The sequence below is a fragment of the Ursus americanus genome, chromosome 5 (assembly GCF_024610735.1).
Source record: "Ursus americanus isolate L20-20 chromosome 5, mUrsAme1.1.p, whole genome shotgun sequence".
Lineage (NCBI taxonomy): Eukaryota > Metazoa > Chordata > Mammalia > Carnivora > Ursidae > Ursus > Ursus americanus.
The window spans coordinates 8,747,317-8,767,275 of record NC_142131.1 but is presented as its reverse complement, the minus strand read 5'-3'; the positions used below and the strand labels follow the sequence as shown (position 1 = coordinate 8,767,275).

At 38.6% G+C, this 19,959-nt stretch overlaps 2 protein-coding genes across 25 annotated transcripts in view; one reads left to right on the top strand and one right to left on the bottom strand.

Moving 5' to 3' along the window:
• The window catches only part of GIN1 (gypsy retrotransposon integrase 1), an 89,658-nt gene that overhangs the window by 6,256 nt on the left and 63,443 nt on the right, over positions 1-19,959 (bottom strand). The window lies entirely within an intron of this gene.
• The window catches only part of PAM (peptidylglycine alpha-amidating monooxygenase), a 270,852-nt gene that overhangs the window by 237,516 nt on the left and 13,377 nt on the right, over positions 1-19,959 (top strand). For all 24 annotated transcript variants that reach the window (XM_045808310.2, XM_045808312.2, XM_045808321.2 and 21 more), the window contains 5 exons: positions 7,646-7,762; positions 9,762-9,834; positions 11,033-11,243; positions 11,689-11,889; positions 13,855-13,970. In XM_045808310.2, coding sequence (XP_045664266.2) covers positions 7,646-7,762; positions 9,762-9,834; positions 11,033-11,243; positions 11,689-11,889; positions 13,855-13,970 — 718 coding nt within the window. The remainder of the gene's footprint in view (positions 1-7,645; positions 7,763-9,761; positions 9,835-11,032; positions 11,244-11,688; positions 11,890-13,854; positions 13,971-19,959) is intronic.

Below are 19,959 nucleotides of genomic sequence, written 5' to 3'. Positions count from 1 at the left end.
TATTATTCTATGAGGAGAATTAGAAGTGGATTACGCTGTTATTTTTTAGAAAAACAGATTTGGATTTGTGGATTCCATTCTTTGAACCGTCATGCGTGGCCATCCTTCATTCATAAGTTGCATTATATAAAATAGACAAAATACATAGTTTTTGTTCTCCCTCATTAAATATCCAAGGACTGTAAAAAGAAAAAAAAAACAAAACACCTGCCTGAAGAATTTATGATGTCCTGGTGAGAGACAATGGACATTAACGATTGGGTGGACATTGCATTCTTGTTGCTACCACTGTTTGAAGAGAGTAGTGAGAAATCCCGTATTCGTCTTCCTTGGAATTCTTCTCTTCCCGATAGTTCTCACGTTCACAAAATTACAGTTTCCCTAAGGCCAGAACTTGCTCTAAATCCAGTCTAAGCACTCTGTATCCCCTAATTTTTAGGATGTGATCATTCTTTAACTGTCAGGCAGCACTTGGCATTAATAATCCCTAAATAATACTTAGTACCCAATGCTCTTTGATATCATCATACCTTTTTTTTTTTTAAGATTTTATTTATTTATTCGACAGAGATAGAGACAGCCAGCGAGAGAGGGAACACAAGCAGGGGGAGTGGGAGAGGAAGAAGCAGGCTCCTAGCGGAGGAGCCTGATGTGGGGCTCGATCCCATAACGCCGGGATCACGCCCTAAGCCGAAGGCAGACGCTTAACCGCTGTGCCACCCAGGCGCCCCAGTCATACCAACTGTTTTTATAAGTACTGTTACTCCTCATTTCTGCCTGATTTTCCTGCTCACCCCTTACTGTTCTATTTAACCATGCTAATTAAGCATGGCAACCAAACTGAAATAAAAATAATAAAAAACATTTAACCTCCTGAAAGGTGATTTCTCTCTGATTTCCATTTTCTTCCCTGTCCCTTAGTTCAATATGGCTACTTTAAGAAGCTTCTAGCTGAATTAAGAAATGCCTATTACCAGCAGGGTGTAATGAAACTTTTAAGAGCCTCTCTTGTCTGTCCTGTGTTAGGGCAGCTCACAGCTGGAGCTCTTTCAGGTTTAAACGCCTCCCAGCAGGAGTTGAGTAGCTCCTGCCTCAGCAACAGCTGTTCCTGGGTCTCTGTCTTAAAATCACGACTACCGTCAAGTCTTCCTTCTTGGCCTTTTATTTCTCTCAGCTATGGTTGTGGTTCTACTATGCAGGACTCACATCACACACCCACTTAACTAAGCCATGGGTTTTACCCCTAATTTTTAGGTGTTTAAAGTTGTTTCCTTTATATCATTTATTGTTTTTTCTTTTTTTTTTTAAAGATTTTATTTATTCGACAGATATAGAGACAGCCAGCGAGAGAGGGAACACAAGCAGGGGGAGTGGGAGAGGAAGAAGCAGGCTCATAGCGGAGGAGCCTGATATGGGACTCGATCCCATAATGCCGGGATCACGCCCTGAGCCGAAGGCAGACGCTCAACCGCTGCGCCACCCAGGCGCCCCCATTTATTGTTTTTTCACAGGGAGTTTTAAGGGATCTTAGAAGTTGTTATCACTTGGAATTCTTTCAATAAGAGAAAACCAACACAAACTAGCTTAGGAAAAGAGGAAATTTATCAGTTCGTATAAGTGGAAATTTCAAGGGTATGGTAGTCCAGACGACATCACCCAGATCCATTTTTAACACATTTTCTCCCAGTTGGCTCCATTCCTGGGCCTTGATTGATCCGTCTCCCTGTTTTCAGCTTCAGAATCACATTATCACAACTAGTCTCACAGAAGAGATAGTCCATGTCCCTGACAGGTCAACAGAAAATCCTTAAATTGAGCACAGTTTTTGGTCTGACTTAGGTCATGTCTCTTCCATTTCTAAACCAGTCATTTCGGCAGAAAAATGAAATCCACTCTTTGGCTTAGCCTAAAGTTTTTTGTTCTGTCCCTGGAATTTGGGAGTAGAGTTGACATCACGGGAAGCAAATGGGCTGACGGTGAGGCTGAGAATGTTAGGTCAACCAAACAAACATGGAGGTTTCATTAGCACAACGTGAGGCGGTAGACACTGGGCACCAGAGCGCTCACCTCCCAGTTCCCGCCTGATGCAGACACCTCTTTCCCAGATCTTCCAGAGTCATCCAGTGCTTGAACTCTCAGTGCCAGGCAATTCCCAATGATACGAGATGTACTTTCCAATTATGGGACTAATCCAGCTGTTAGAAAGTTCTTCATTATGTTAAGCTCAGATCTGAGCCCTCTAACTCCACCTTCAGGACAACCTAATGCAGGATGAACTTACTCCCATTTATCCGTGTCGGTTACTTACATATTTCAAGGAAGTCTTATCTTCTCCAGACTAAATATCCCCAGGCCCTCAATCAGTCTTTATGCTGACATGATACTGTCATCTGAAGGCACTCTGATTTCTCATCCCTTTAAGGTGTTTGGTTGAGAAGTGGCCACAGTACCTCATCTATGATCAGCAGTGCAGTTACTGACCTTCCTGTGTACTTTAGGTATCGGCGAGTGTAAAAGGATTGTATTCACTTTTATTCAGTAGGCATATCACCTTGTTGCCATGTGTTGAATCTCCTAAGATCTTCAAATACATTTCATAAAATTGTGCTCAAGTGTTTTACTGAAAATTTGTACTTACCTGGTGTTTTTATAAAATACTGAATTCAGGACTTTATTCCAGTTACATTTCACCATACTAGGTTTAACAGTCTACAGGTATTATTTTATGCTTAATTAACCAGAGAGCGAGCTGTCCCTCCCAGCCTCGTCTCAGGTCTGTTGGATGCGCATGCGTTTCCTGTCTTCATGAATGTTGTTCGTAAGATTTGAATAGTTGAATGGCTGACTTAGCAAATTTTGTTCTTGGAGATGTGGTCTTCTCGGAATCTTCTCCCATTTACCCACCTCCCCAAACAGCTCACGAAACATCTCTTCATCAGTGCTTTATGGAATCTTGCTGAGATCTGTTGTTTCAGAAATCTCTCTGCATCCTGACTTTCAGAAAAATCAGCTCAAGATTCGCCTCACTAGTTTTCTGGAGTCTTAGTTATCTGTTTGAGGTTCTGCTCTTACATCTGCGAATTCTTTCGTACCTTTCATTTAGTGAGCCTAGAAAACAGAACTCAAAGTGACTGAATGGTGCCTTAGTACCTTCATATCGGAGAGAAAATTATGAGGAGTACCACAGAAAGAATGTCTCCATATTGTAGCATTTTCTCTCACATTGCCCTTTGCCACTTACTCAAGCCATTTTCTTCTCTATGTCACTTCAGTTCTTCATTATGTGACTATTCTTCCATCTCTTCTGCATACACGCATTAAATTTGATAACTGGCAGGGAGATTCTCCATTCCAGTGAGGTCAGTCCTAGTCAGAGAAAACCATAGTTTTTTTGTTTTTTGAAGACAGGAGACGTAGATTTGAATCCTGGTTACCATTTCCTAGCTCTGAGCCCTGCATGAAGATGTTTGCAGTCCCTTACCTGCAGTTCCCTAGTCCAAAAAATGAGGGCTTTATTAAGTGCCTCATTCTGTTGAGGAACAAAAAGCACTTTGTTAAGCACCTGGTCCTCAGTGGCCTTACTGACCCAACAAAGCCCAGTGCCATAACACCTAGTCCTTTGTTCTTTTCATCCCTATTTGTGATGTCTCCAGTGCTAGTTCGTCGGGGCAGTAAAGTCATACGGGTTTGTTTGCCTGTCTACCTCTTTTCCTCCTCACAGGGATTTTTTGCAATGTGTTTATTTTCAGAAGTAAGTGTTTTTAACATAATATTTAAGTGTATCCCATTCAAAGTCTCTGGCCTTTGTATGGTATATCTTTGCTTCGCTAATATCGAGGGGACCTTTCCACTTATTTTCTCACTCGGAAACTCATGGTTTTAACAGAAGGGTAGAGGGTGGGTGGTGGGGGGATGGGTGAAATAGGTGAAGGGGCTTAAGAGTTATCGAGATGAGCACTGAGGAACGTTCGGAAGCGTTGAATCGCTGTATTGTACGCCTACAATGAATATAATGCTGTAGGGTAACTACCCTGGAATTAAAATTTAAAAATAAAGAAAAAGCAAAAGAAAACCTATGGTTCTTTCTCCAGCTTCTTAGTTTATATAATTACAACATTATACTTCTACTTCTCTCCTTGGTTGCTGTTATTTATTTTGCATTCCCGTAATTTTGATTGATGGCACAGAAGTTTATTTTCTCCTTGCTCTCGTTTCTTTTCTGCGTGAATATAGCAAAGCATTTCTTCTCAGCCTTATCTAAACTGTTTGATTAGCTGCTAATGTGCAAAATCATTAACAGGGAATTCAAACTGCTAAAATAAAGAACTGATGAATTCGGGCCCATAGGCCGAGGTTCAGCCTCTCTGGCTGAGTGCTTTTCAGAGAAGCAAACGAAAATCAGCAGTGCTGCAGGCACTGCGTGAAATTTGAGGGTATTATTATATCCTGTAAAAAGTTAAATGTGGTCGAAATAAAGACCTCTCTGCAGCATATAATGCGGGGTAGCTTCTTTAGAACACCACAGAAGCCGCGTGCCATAGCAACAGTATATGCAGCTCTGTAATCTGACATCCGGTTATGAACTATTCAAGGGTTACCTTCCTTTGTATCGCAGGAGTCTATAAACTACTTTATTTGGCAGATTTAGTGTGTGTGTGTTTATGATTTTCCCATTTAAGAAAAAATATCAATTTCTTTTATTACTTGCCCCGTGTCACTACTACCAAGGGCCAGTAGCCAGTTGCACGAAGCCCCAGCTATCCCAAATGAAAAGGATTAGGACTGGTCCGCCAATCAATTGAGTGACTGTCTCTGGATGTGGAACTAGGTATGCTGAGGTCTGGCGTGCTCCAGTTTTATCAGGGTGTACAATAGTACTATTGGCCACTATGCGGCGCCACTGTTATTAGCTGTCAGTAGGGGGGCAGAACACTCCCAGCGTACCAAGTGTATAGCACGTGGTAAGAATTATGAGGACTTGGTAACTGTCCATATTACTAACCCCCAAGTAGGGGTGAAGTAGAGAATTAATATACTAATATGTTCCATGTCCAAGCAAATAAACTACAAGAACAGATGAAAATTTTAGGAAATGCAGAAGGGAAAAGGAAATGTAAATATGATCAGTGGATTTTTAGCAATATCAGTAAATATCCTGGTCGTGATGTTGTACTATAGTCGTGCAAAATGCTACCTCTGGGAAACTCCTCTCTGTATTATTTCTTGCAACTGCATGTGAATCCACAGTTATCTCACAATTTCAATTCCAAGAAAGAGGAAACAGATTTTAACTCCTTACAGTCAGGGAAAGCATAACTCACATTATCTAGATTGCCACTGTGCCATTATAAAGCGCTGCAATGTTCTTGGAAAATGAGGAATATAGCATAAGCCTTAAAACAGAAAATAAATGAGGAGACTATTACACTCTATAATGTGAACTTACAGAGTACTGTGAGTCTTAGACATGCAGAACTTATGTTCCCTAATATCACAGATGTGTTGGCGAAAAAGCAACCACTGATAGTTGTATCCAGTGCCATTGTTTTCTAGAAGAATAGTTATACAATGTTTTTTAGTACAGAAATTCATATTGAAAATAGTTTCAGATATAGGATAAACTCTTTCGGGTTTCATAGTTTTAAAGAGTTATGTCATATTTGCTCTTTATCGGTCTCCCATGATTAAATAAGACCTTGTATATTTTTACATTGGTTCTAATAAAATTTCACGTTTCAATTTAATAATGAGCCCATGATTATCTTATGAAATCTGCTTTGTTAGTGACGTTACTTCTGTTTCATAAAGTCGGGTACTTTTTTTTCCCCTAGGGACTGCTGTGTGGTTTTAACTACACATAATAGTATATATAAACAGTATTACTTAAGTTTTAGGTTGACAAAGCTGAATCAATATTTTGTTTTCAATTGAATGCATCATTAATAAGAACTACTTCAGGGACTTATTGTTATCTTTCATGAAAAATGTTCCCAAAAGACTGTAACAGTCAAGAAGCTCAAATAATTGTGTGATGTGTATTTTTAATGGCAAGAGAATGTAATTTTGAAATTTGTATTCTTCTACTGGGACTCTGCATAAGGTCCACAAAAATCGCAACTGACCAATCAATAGGTATGTGACAGATCTGATCATTCTTTTGCCTTTCCAAGTTGCAAATATATCTCCATAAATATTTAATATTTTTCAGATTCTTCTTTTGCTTATACAATTGAACTACAAAATAGTAATCTTTTTTTTCCCCACAATTTTGATTCTATAAAGACAATTCTGTTACAGAAATATTCATTGATCATCCACTGACTTTGGCAAAATATAAATATATTATGTATACTTTTATAAGGACACACACATGCAGATGACAACTATGTGCTGATCCAGTTCTTGGTTTTTTAAAATATAAATTGGTCTCTTGGTGTTTGGTATGTTTATCTCTCTGTGACGTAAGATTAGATTATAAGATTTTATCTTTGTCACTTATTCCAAGAAATTTCCCAAACAGGAATCGAAATAAATACAGTATCTGTGATAATCGTCAATTTAGGGAAATAAATGACTAGCAATTCATATAGAAATATAAATGGAAAAAATATATATAAACATAAATGTTCATGATATTTATAACCTGGGAGATACAGAGTTAAAAAGCAGAAATTGTCCTATTTCTTTTAGTTTTTATATTATAGTTCTCCATTTTGTACTTATAGAATAGCTGTTTTATGGAAGTTTTATGTTTCTAAGCATATTTTTGTTTCAAGAATCAATTATGTTTTATATTGTTAAAATATTTTGAACATTATATCCTATATCCTTATAATATGTATTTGCATGTTATACCTATGGCAGTACAGTAGCAAACATACCATTGATCACTACCCTTCCTGCTATCATTTACACTTTCCTTATTACAGGGTAAGTTAAAATAAGTTACGCTTTCTTTTGTAGTTTGAAAGAAAATAGCTATTGAATTAAAATATTTTGAGGAGCTTTGAAAAAAAGTAGTTAAGAGTTCTTGGTAGTATTTCTTTTTTTTTTTTTTTTTAAGATTTTATTTATTTATTTGACAGAGACAGAAACAGCCAGCGAGAGAGGGAACACAAGCAGGGGGAGTGGGAGAGGAAGAAGCAGGCTCATAGCAGAGGAGCCTGATGTGGGGCTCGATCCCATAACGCCGGGATCACGCCCTGAGCCGAAGGCAGCCGCTTAACCGCTGTGCCACCCAGGCGGCCCTTATCTTGGTAGTATTTTTAAACTCTCACATGAATATGAATCACCTGGGGATCCTGTGAAAGGACGGGTTTCAGATTCGGTGGGTGTGAGACCTTGCATCTCCAGGCAGTTCGAAAGTCGTTGCTCCACTGACCACTCTGAGCAGCGCGCGTCTACAGGCTGATGGTATATATGTAACTACATATATACCATTATATACGCTGGCACAGATATATATGTATGTATATGTATGTGTATGTGTGTGTATATAAATACATGGACTCAGAGAAATGTGAAGGACAACAAAGTTTAAGCTCTTCTCCTTGATTCTCAAGTGAATGGTCTGCATTTCTCAAGTGCATTGCCATTTCTCATTGGCTTATTTTCCATTCCAATGCCTTTTTTTTTTTTTTTTTAGTTCTTTTGATAGCATGTTTGTTTACCAGCAAAGAGGACTTGGGCCAATTGAAGAAGACACTATTCTTGTCATAGACCCAAACAATGCTGCCGTTCTCCAGTCTAGTGGAAAAAACCTGTGAGTGAAATTACTTCTGTTGTTAAGACTTATTACATATATTTTGTTAAAGTGTGGCCCTGGCGCCGGTCTTGGAAAGGCTGTATCCTACAGTGCTGGTGAAAAAGCGCAGCTTACGAAAGCAAGAGACTAATGGGGCCATCCCATCTTCCATTTTCTAAATAGGTGGTTCTAAACTCCGGTTGAAATGAGAATCACCTGGGAAGCTTCAGAAAAAACCAGATGGAGGTTTAGTCTGGGACGGGGCCAGGCATCAAAAGCTACTTTTAAAGCTCCCAGGTGATTCTAGTCGATACTCAGACTTCTTAGCACCACTGATACACATGGCTAACGAAGTAAGTTGCTGGTCAGCTTAGATCTGAAGATTAAAACAATTTTTTTTCAGCAGAAGAGTCACATAACCAAAATCATCAAGTAATCAACATTAAGAAAAAAGGCTTCTTTCTTCCGATCTCAAAGTGAGCACTAAACAAATGTCATTTTTAGCTTTCCTTAGCACGCATAGGTAATTTAGCTTTGAAAGACTTATTATTCGGTCTTACTCCTAGATGACATTTGGCAACCAAAAAAAATACTGGCTGATATTCATGGTCACTGAAGGGAAGGGGCACCTGCTTACAGAGTGTCCTCGACCATTTTAACCTGGCAGCTTCAGGAACTGTACCCTGCTCCATCTGCTTAGGCATAGGAAAAGCCAGGGAGCCCTCCATTCTGAGCGCAGCTGCTTATGAGGATGGTAATAATGAGACTTTTTTATAGGATTCTAAGATGGCGTGTCAGGGGCCAAATCCTAATAGCAGCTCTACCACTTAGTGTGTTTGAGCTTGTCTCCTTGGTGCTCCACCCATGAATCAGAAGTATTCTCTTTCCAGAAAGGAATCAGAGGAAGGCGGAGCACTGGCTGCCAAATGAACCTGGCCGGCAGTGGGGTGTCTGTGTTGAAAGCGAATCATAACCCTCACATTCAGTCACCAAAACACGGATCCAGTTCAGTTCATTAGTCAAGCTCAGGGTGTTACAGTCTTGGCTCATGAAAAAAAAATCTGTGGTGTCACCACCATGGTTAAGGCTGGAAGCTGACAAACAGCTTGTGGTTTGTCAGATGTCGTTTGACCACAGCCACATTAAGATATTGCCCATGTGTTTGTTAATTCTAAGTTCTTTAAGCCTGTGAGCCTCTGTCGACATTAGTTTACAATGAGTTCTCTTACCCAGATCATCCCAGTTGAATTGTTAAATAGATTAACCATCTCTAATGATTATCCAGCACGCCACTTCACTTTGCTTAGACGAGCATGTCTGCTAGCAGGTGTCTTCTTTGGGTTTTACTGTCTTTAGGAGGCACTCTTGAAGCTTTAGAGTCCTATATTTAATATTTTATATTAACAGATTACATTACCTTGAAGTATATTTAAACTACTGAAACTATAAATCCATTTATATTTTTCTAGACAATTTGCTTTATACAATTTGCTTTATACAATTTCTAAAATGTTAATATTTATGATCTTTGAACCCGTTTTTAAATTGATGTTATTTGTGTTAATATACTGTAGTTTGTGATAAATATTTGTAATTGATTGTAGGCTTTATTTATAGATTTTTCAAGGATTAAATAAATACCACTTAAGATATGTCAAAAGGAGGGGTGGGGGGATGGGGTAACGCGGTGATGGCCACTAAGAAGGGCACGTGATGGGATGAGCCCTGGGTGTCGCATGCAGCTGATGAATTATTGAACTCTACATCTGAAACTAATGATGTACTATATGTTGGCTAATTGAATTTAAATTAAAAATATGCTTTAAAAAAGATATGTCAAAAGGTTCCTATTATAACAGATACTTTCATTTAATTTATGTTGGGCTTTAGTAATGCAGGTACATGTTTATCAAGTCATAAATTTATATTACCTTTACAGATTAATTAGCAAAAAGATTCTTCTCATGTATGCTTTGGGAATAATTATATAATTGAGACCATTGTTTTTATTTTGCAGATTTTATTTGCCCCATGGCTTGAGTGTGGATAAAGATGGAAATTACTGGGTCACAGACGTGGCTCTTCATCAGGTAACCTTCCATTTGGCATTGATTCAAATGGAACTTAATGGAGTGGTGCTTTTGAAATGCTCTAGAGCTATCTGGGTCTTTTTCTGTCACCCAGGAAGTTGATAAGAAGAAAATGGAACTGCCACATCTAAATTTTTCTTTTAGAACTCAGGGCTAGGAAAAGCTAATGTGCATATAATCAAGTCATCCCTATAGGTTGGGCTGGCAGGAAGCTTAGGGCCAGACGCAAGGCTTAACTGTAACAATCGTATGGGCCTTCCACCCTCCTTGGCTTTCCACATTTGCTTTTCTTTTCTGTGTTCCCAGGTCTTAGTTCTGTTTTATCACTTGTGTTTTATGTTGTTGTTGTTTTTTCCTGAACCACTTTAATCTTCTATAAATCCAGGCAAGATCTTGAGGTACATCCATGTTTATGTATAAAACATCACATTTTTGTTGTTTTTAAAGGAAGTTCTGTTTCCATCACAGAATAGCCATAAGGTCTTCCTCTCAAAAGATGAGCTTTAATATCCATTTTATGAATAGGTGGCAAAGAAGTGCGAAAACTAGGGAAAAAACCCTGGAACTCAGAAGCTGTAACTGTAAGAGTATTCCAGCATCATCTCATTACTGAGATGACTGACACTCATTACTGACACTTATTGCTCATGTATTACCTGGAGAGCATTGTACTATTAGCCAAGGAGAGACCAAAAAGTGTGAGGTGGGTGGAACAACACATGCATTCACTAGTCTCCATTCACCGCTAATTACCTGGATGACCTTGAGCAGATCACTGAACCGCTAAGGGTCTCACTTAAAGAATGAAGGAATCAGGGGCGCCTGGGTGGCACAGTGGTTAAGCGTCTGCCTTCGGCTCAGGGCGTGATCCCGGCGTTATGGGATCGAGCCCCACATCAGGCTCTTCCGCTATGAGCCTGCTTCTTCCTCTCTCACTCCCCCTGCTTGTGTTCCCTCTCTCGCTGGCTGTCTCTATCTCTGCCAAATAAATAAAATCTTAAAAAAAAAAAAAAAAAAAGAATGAAGGAATCAGACCAGATGATTTTTAGAGTCCCATCCAGTTCTCCAAAGTATCTTTTTCTAAATAAATCTCTGGGCGCCTACACTCTCATTGCCTGTGAAAGTGGTCTAAGCCAGGCAGGGGTGTACCCATAATAACCATGCAAAGTGGGTAAGACTTTTGTTCCTTGTTAAAAAGGTGTTCAAACTGGATCCAAACAGTAAAGGTGGCCCTCTGTTAATCCTGGGAAGGAGCATGCAACCAGGCAGTGACCGGAATCACTTTTGTCAACCCACCGATGTGGCTGTAGACCCAGACACGGGAACCATCTATGTATCAGACGGTTACTGCAACAGTCGGATTGTGCAGTTTTCACCAACTGGAGAGTTCATCACACAGTGGGGAGAAGGTACTCCATCTGACTCTTGATCTCTAATTGTTATCCTTAGCCAGTAACACTAGGAACTAGCGACTGGCCACCCCTCACATTCTTTTGAATGTAACTGTCCCCCGCAGTGGGAAAAGCGTGGCCTCTGTATGCATCTAGTTGGCAATTTTCTTACACACACACAACACACACACACACACACACACACACGCACACACACAGTTTTGTGAGAGGAAAAGAGAATGCTTCAATGCAAAACCTTAATCCAAATAGGGAGAAACTCCATAATGTGTTTGTGGGTAAGAGATATTATAGAATAAACTTATAAACTGCTTTACCTTATTTTTCCCCTGGCCCCAGATATTTAATGGTTTACTACCATGGATTTGGAAAATTAGAAAACTTTAAAGTCAGGCTTTGGGTGATTTTGTAAATTGTGTAGCTGAGGTTTTTCTTTGTTCCGTAGAGTCTTCTAGGAGCAATCCTAAACCAGGCCAGTTCAGTGTTCCTCACAGCTTGGCTCTCGTGCCTCATTTGGGCCAGTTGTGCGTGGCAGACAGGGAAAATGGTCGAATCCAGTGTTTCACAACGGACACCAAAGAATTTGTGCGAGAGATTAAGCACGCATCATTTGGAAGAAATGTATTTGCAATTTCATATATACCAGGTACTTCATCTTTATTTTTTGTTTTTTGTCATGCTGTACTCTATCCTTACAAATTATTTGTCTTGTCTTAATATGCCCTTTCTATGAACTGTTTTTCTTATTAAGGGATTGAAGATGCTTTAGAGATCAGATCTTAAACTATTTTAAAACTGGTAGTGCCTTGTCGATCATTTTCAACTCATGTGACCCTGTTCTTTATACAGAAATAAGAAAGCACTCAAACTTAACTGTTTGTAATGGATTCAAAAAGTTGCTCCCAAATACTGATTTTCATTTTTCCTTAATTAGGATCATTTGCTCTAGTTATTAAATGATTAATATTATGTCTTCACACATCATCAACAGATGGTGAGTGATGAAATCAGTACAGTATTCAAAATACTTCTGCTTCACATTTTTTAAAAAAGCATTGGCCAAGTTTTTTTGTTTTTTTTTTTTTAAAGGTAAATATGTAAAGTAAGTGAGGCTTGTATTTAAATGCCAAGAGAAATGACCAATAAAATCCAGGATTTTTTTTTCTCCTTTTCAAAATAGATTTTCTTGACTTGGAGAAAATCAGAAAAATAATATAACTTTATAAAATAAGCTCCAGTTGATTCATATTACAAAATAACTTGCATAAGATTTCTTTAAATCATGAATACTGAGCAACTAAAAATATATTTCTAAAATGGATATATAATTTGTACAATATATTTCATAAATATATGTGTACCTCTTTTAAAGTGGCATTGACTATTTGTAGTCATCACCATTATATTTACATTTCTTATACTATTAAAGGTGCATATGCCTGCTATCTTCCCAAGCAGCCCCCAGCGTATTTAGGAAATGAAGTAAAGAGATTCAGGCGACCAGATAAGGTGCGAGTTTGGCTTCCACAAGGAATAAGTAATAAAGTAATAAAAGACTCTCATTAGTGTCAGTGAAAAAGAAATTCTCATGTTGGTTTTTACTTCATATTTAAAGAATAAGTTTGGCAAGACCATTCACTTAATAAAGAGGGTGAACAAGTTCATAGTGAATAAAAATAAATCAAACATGAGAAAAACATTGAGAGAATATGAAAGAAAATCTGATTAAAATCAGAATTTAAGCAAAGACACAGTGTCTTATAATTAGAATTCCCTCTACAATATTGCACAACAGTAATTAATGCTCATAGTGTTGATTCTTTTCTTAGTACGATATGCTAAAGAATCTTTTCCGAATATCCTTTAAAAAAAAAGATGAAAAGGTCTTTGACAGTACTTTAGTGCGGTATATATTTTATTGTGTTTTAATTCTTTAAAACAGAATATTCAGTCGTCTGAAGTGTTTAACCCAAACATCACAGTTTCTATTATTTTGTATAAACACTACTCTACTAGGTAATATAATTTTGCTATAAAAAGTATTCATGGAGTTAATATTAAAAAGATGATCTAATTTTTTTAATTAGGAAAAAAATAGGTCTTTGATAACCTGAACTATGCATCTCACATTTTCAAATTTCAGTTGTTTAAAATCAGATGATTCTGTTTCTACGGTAACTTCACTTGCTGCCTTTGTTTATTTTTCTCTGATGCTCCTTGTAGCGATAGCATATAGTACTTATTTAAAAGAGCTGATATCCCACAATGACTGACTTAAAGGTTATCACTAGGACGTCTGTGATAACCGTATGTCTCTCTATCTGTATCACTATCTGTGTGTTCCTGATTTCTACTGGCCTCCTCAGTGGAAAAGGCCTTGCAGTTCCTGGTTTCACTATTATAAGGAGGTTAGTGCCTTAACTAACCTGTTTGTCCCTGTTCTTATTATTCAACATAGATTTGCTTAGGATTTTATTTTCTACTTTTGTTTCCAATTATAGGGACTAAGCTGACCACCCAGGGTTAATTGTTTGTGTAATGTACATGCACATACTTGAAGGCCAGTCTTCTCTATATTTTAAAGAAAGGCTAACTGGATGTATTGTCACAGGTTTGCTCTTTGCGGTGAATGGGAAGCCTTTCTTTGGGGACCAAGACCCTGTACAGGGATTTGTGATGAACTTTTCCAGCGGGGAAATTATAGATGTCTTCAAGCCAGTGCGCAAGGTATTTGCATACATTGCCTAGGTATCCGTTGTCATGAGAATAGACTAAATATGAATCTTGGCATTCAATTTGTACTTGAATGACTTGTAAAAACTTTAAGATGTGATAACTTTCTTAGCTACATTTTTAGGAGTTTCCTATTACTATGTTTTATTTAGAATAAATATCCTCGTCTGTTCTTAGTTTCTTCAGATGCAAAGTAACACTGTGCCTTTCTATGGTTCTTAGTAGACTCTGCACACCAGAGCAAGTTGAAATTCACTGTAGTTAGAAGACCAAAAAAATAAGTCTTTTCCTGCTTTCATCCAAGTAGAGAGGATACCACAGTATGTTAAATTGTACTTTTGTAGTTCTCTCGGATCCAACAGAAATCTTGGTTTTTGTATGCTGTTACTGCATCGAGCAACAAGACTCGAAAATAGCACTTCCTGGAATTTATTCAAGTCCTAAAAGCTTGGTTTAGGACAGAGACTAAAGGCTAGTTTTGACTTCACAAATGGCTTACCACTGTTTATTCTAATAGTGCTTTTTACAGACAGCCGGACTGGTTCACTATGCCCATCGCCCGTCCGTCTCTTCGGTGTACGTTCTCTGCAGTGTGACTGCCAGAACAATCCACATATTCACATACGCTGCCTGCATGCACCTATGGCTGGTTTAGAAAGTCCAGCCTGCTACAGTGCTGCAAATCAGAGTTATTTTTCAAAACCTGTAAAGATGTATTGGCTTTCCTTTGGATCAAAGCACAAGTATCGTGAAGCACTGGACAAACTCTGTCTCCATACTCATAAATTGACGGTCTTCTTTAAAATACCAAATTTGCTAGATTAAAAAAATTTGTCTTAAATGCCTCAGTATTTGAGAAATTTGTCCATTAGAATACTGACAGCTACTCTGGGATTGATCCAAGTTCATTCTAGAGATATTAGTAAGTATCTGCGCCACGTCAGGCTCCGTGCTGATGCTAAGGATATGACGGTGAACAGCACAGGACAGAGCCTGCCCAGCCTCTCCCTCAAAGGGAGTTTCAGCAACAGCTACAGGATCTGAACTGAACCAAGCTGAATCTGAACTAAAGACTGCAATACAAATTCCCTTTTTTTTTTGTAAGTTTCTATTCATACACAACAAATAGGACTTTTCACGCTATTTCACCTGAAAAGCAGGGAGGAATCAAATATCTAACGACAGTAGCCCTTCAGAAAGAAATTCATTACATTGATAATATATATTTGACTTCAGTAGTATTTCAGATCCTTACTGATTATCTGATCTTTATTATTTTGCCCCTTTGAGTTAACTTCCTCACATCTGTTGATACAGGGAGAGACTTAACTTTCTTTCGTGTCTTCGATTTGTATTAGTGTGGTGTTTGCCTTGATTTTTCTTTTAATGATAATATACTGTGTCAACCGGGACATTAACTATTAATTCAAATACGCATCGAGAAAGCAAAACTGTGTGCTACGTAAGAAGCTAAATTCTAAATGAGCCTTATTCTCATAAAAACCTTATTCTCCTGTTCTCTTATGAACAGCCATGAATGAAAACCTCAGAAAGCCTTGTGCCTAAACATTAGCATTCACCAGACATTCAGCAATGAATAAATCACAATATGTAAGTCAGTACAGCAAACTTAAAAAAGACAGCCTAACTCTAAGGTGAAATTTGCTTTTCCTTTCAATAAACAAGACTTGTTATTACACCAAAATATAGAAATTTATTCTGTGTTGACTCAGTAAACGAAAATCAGTTTATGAGTCTCTCAGAATTGCCATTTAATTACATTATCATCACAAAGATTAAATTGGGGTGAAGGAAATCATGTGGCGTATTGACTCTTATGTAAGAAGAGATTCTTCCTTCAGATCAAAAGTCAAGTTTTACATGATGTGTCTGCGCTCTGTGGGTGCCTGTCTACCACTTACTTCCTTGTGTACTTCGGTTCTCCCTCTTCTGGTACATTCTTCAGAGAAGTTTGTGCCTGAACGTATGAGCTCATTTTTATGTCTATGCAGGGAGGCTGAGGGAAAGTAAAGAGTATGGTTCTCTCAAATGGTATCAAAAAGGTATGAGGGCAAAAGATACATAGTTACCTCCCACTTTCTTCTCCCCAAAATCACAAGAAAGACTGTGGTCCCTAACATCTGCTTGTATACACATCCTTCAGGCTGGCAGTTATTATTATTTTTTTTATTTTATTTTACTTTTATTTTTTTGGTCTTCTTTCTTTTGCAAGGCCGCTCATATGGAAGGGAACGATCCCCGCCACTCCATACCAAAAAGAAAAGAAAAAACAGTAAGCCCAGATTTATGTTGTTTCTCCAGCCTTAACAAAAAATGGAGATTAAAATTTAAAAGAGTTGACAGTATTCGAGCTCAAAGTGTCACATAAGTGAAATTATTTATCCAAAGCTAATGAGTTAAGTGGCACACCTGGATCTCATATGCAAGTCTTTAGACCCTAAAATGTGTTTAACCTTTTAATCCCCTGAGCTGCACACTGGTATATCAAGGGACACACTAAACTACAACATAACTTGGTGCCACGTCTTGGAGAACTATTTGACTTAATGTTAAGTTTAAACATTATTTGGTGTTAAAGCAAACATAATTATGATACTGAGAACACAAATCCCTTATGAATTTTTAAGACGAAATATAAGATTTTGAAAGCAGATTGCCCTGGGCTGTGTCACCAGATGCCCCAGGAGGATGCTGTCATTCCTTCTCTTGTCAGTTTGGCTTTGTTAGGGAGGGTACCTCAACAGGAGAGAGAAGAAACCTCAGTAGAGTTTACAAAGCCTGGATTGGAAGATCTTTAAATTCACGCAACTCTGAGATCCTTAGGCTTAATCCTAAACCTTACAATGTGATTTTCTGTTTCAAATGACACAAAGGAGTAGAACAGTTCATTAAAAAGATTACAGCTGAATGCTTCTGATTATAGTAGGAACGAGGTCCCAAAGTCCTATCCGCTATCCTCCTCCTTTTTTTTTAATGTTTTTTTTTTATTATATTATGTTAGTCACCATATAGTACATCCCTGGTTTCTGATGCAAAGTTCGATGGTTCATTAGTTGCGTATAACACCCAGTGCACAATGCAATACGTGCCCTCCTTACTACCCATCACTGGTCTATCCCATTCCCCCACCTCCCTCCCCTCTGAAGCCCTCAGTTTGTTTCCCAGAGTCCATAGTCTCTCATGCTTCATTCCCCCTTCTGATTACCCCCCCTTTCTTTATCCCCTTCTTCCCCTACTGATCTTCCTAGTTCTTATGTTCCATAGATGAAAGAAATCATATGATAATTGTCTTTCTCTGCTTGACTTATTTCACTTAGCATTATCTCCTCCAGTGCCGTCCGTGTTGCAGCAAATGTTGAGAACTGGTTCTTTCTGATGGCTGAGTAATATTCCATTGTATATATGGACCACAACTTCTTAATCCAGTCATCTGTTGAAGGGCATCTCGGCTCCTTCCACGATTTAGCTATTGTGGACAATGTTGCTATGAACATTGGGGTGCATATGGCCCTTCTCTTCACTACGTCTGTATCTTTGGGGTAAATACCCAGTAGTGCAATGGCTGGGTCATAGGGTAGCTCAATTTTTAACTTTTTAAGGGACCTCCACACTGTTTTCCAGAGTGGCTGCACCAACCTGCATTCCCACCAACAATGTAGGAGGGATCCCCTTTCTCCACATCCTCTCCAGCAATTGCTGTTTCCTGCCTTGTTAATTTTTGCCATTCTAACTGGCGTAAGGTGGTATCTTAATGTGGTTTTGATTTGAATTTCCCTGATGGCTAATGATTTTGAACATTTTTTCACGTGTCTGTTAGCCATTCTTATGTCTTCATTGGAAAAGTGTCTGTTCATATCTTCTGCCCATTTTATGATTTATTTGTTTCTCGCGTATTGAGTTTGAGAAGTTCTTTGTAGATCTTGGATACCAGTCTTTTACCTGTAGTGTCATTTGCAAATATATTCTCCCATTCCGTGGGCTGCCTCTTAGTTTTTTTGATTGTTTCCTTGGCTGTGCAGAAGCTTTTTATCTTGATGTAGTCCCACATGTTCATTTTATCTTTTGTTTCTCTTGCCTTTGGAGATGTGTCATGAAAAAGGTTGCTTTGGCCGATGTCGTAGAGTTTGTTGCCTATGTTCTCCTCTGGGATTTTGATGGATTCCTGTCTCACATCGAGGTCTTTCATCCATTTGGAGTTTATCTTTGTGTATGGTGTGAGAGAGTGGTCAAGTTTCATTCTTTTGCATGTAGCTGTCCAATTTCCCCAGCACCATTTATTGAAGAGACTATCTTTTTTCCACTGGATGTTTTTCCCTGCTTTATCAAAGATTAGTTGCCAAGAGAGCTGAGGGTCCATTTCTGGGTTCTCTATTCTGTTCCATTGGCCTATGTGTCTGTTTTTGTGCCAGTACCATGCTGTCTTTGTGATCACAGCTTTGTAGTACCGCTCGAAATCCGGCATTGTGATGCCCCCAGCTTTGTTTTTTCTTTTCAACAGTTCCTTGGCGATTCAGGGCCTTTTCTGGTTCCATACAAATTTAAGGACTGTTTGTTCCAGTTCCTTGAAAAATGTCATCGGTATTTTGATCGGGATAGCTTTGAAAGTGTAGATTGCTGTGGGTAGCATGGACATTTTAACTACGTTAATTCTTCCGATCCATGAGCATGGAATATTTTTCCATATTTTTGTGTCTTCCTCAATGTCTTTCAAGAGTGATTTATAGTTTCTAGAATATAGTTCCTTTACGTCTCTGGTTAAGTTAATTCCAAGGCAACGTATGGTTTTTGGTGCTATTGTAAATGGGATGGATTCCCTAATTTCTCTTTCTTCAGTCTCATTATTCGTGTATAGAAATGCAACTGATTTCTGAGCACTGATTTTGTATCCTGCCACATTACTGAATTGCTCTATAACTTCCCTTCAGAGTGTAGGAATAGATGGTACATTTCTCAAGATCATAAAAGCCATCTATGAAAAACCTACAGCAAATATTATTCTCAACGGGGAAAAGCTGGAAGCCTTTCCTTTAAGATCAGGAACACGACAAGGATGCCCACTCTCGCCACTATTATTCAACATAGTACTAGAAGTCCTTGCAACAGCAATCAGGCAACAAAAAGGGATAAAAGGTATCCAAATCGGCAAAGAAGAAGTCAAACTGTCTCTCTTCGCAGATGACATGATACTCTATATGGAAAACCCAAAAGAATCCGCTATCTTCCTCCTGAGCCCCCTAATGGCCACAGAGTATTTCCAACAGAACCCTTGGCTCCCTGGATCCATTTGAGAACCACAGATAGAGGTTTACTGTTATTGTAGCCTTGAATTGATGACATATTGTGATTTATTTAAAGCAAAATCTTTAGCCAGTGAATAGTTCACACATCTTCCCCTCACCTTTGTTCTGTTATATTATTTTTCCTATCAGAAAATATGAAGCACTTTACAACCATATGTTTTGCAAAGCGGTTCCTAAGAACATACTTCGGTACAGAAGAGGAACTGCCTGTAATTTGCAAGCCTGTTGCCACATATTAGCTGAACCCAAAATAAAGATGAGCATTTAATGACTGGCTTGTGAGATCCACAGGCAACATTTTGATTTCTGGCTTTCTGTTCTTCTCATGCACATTTGTCACAGCTCATTTGATAGTATGAAGGGATGAGCCTCGTTGGCATGGCTGTCTCATTTTTCTTTTCAACGTGACAAACTGTTGATGACTTTCAAAGTATAACAGTATCTCCACAGCGTGTATTCTGCCCCGCCTCAAGTGAGCTAAGAACTGTCGTTAGGCTCATTGGTGCCCATTGTACTCAGCAGATCGAAGTGGGCAGATGCCACCTGATAAGACCAGAGTCGGGATGTGCTCCTGTTCTTACGCACTGGTCATATTTTTGAGAACCGTATATTCAGACAGGTCCATTAGCCTCAAGAGTGTCCTGCCAACTGGTGGCCACGTG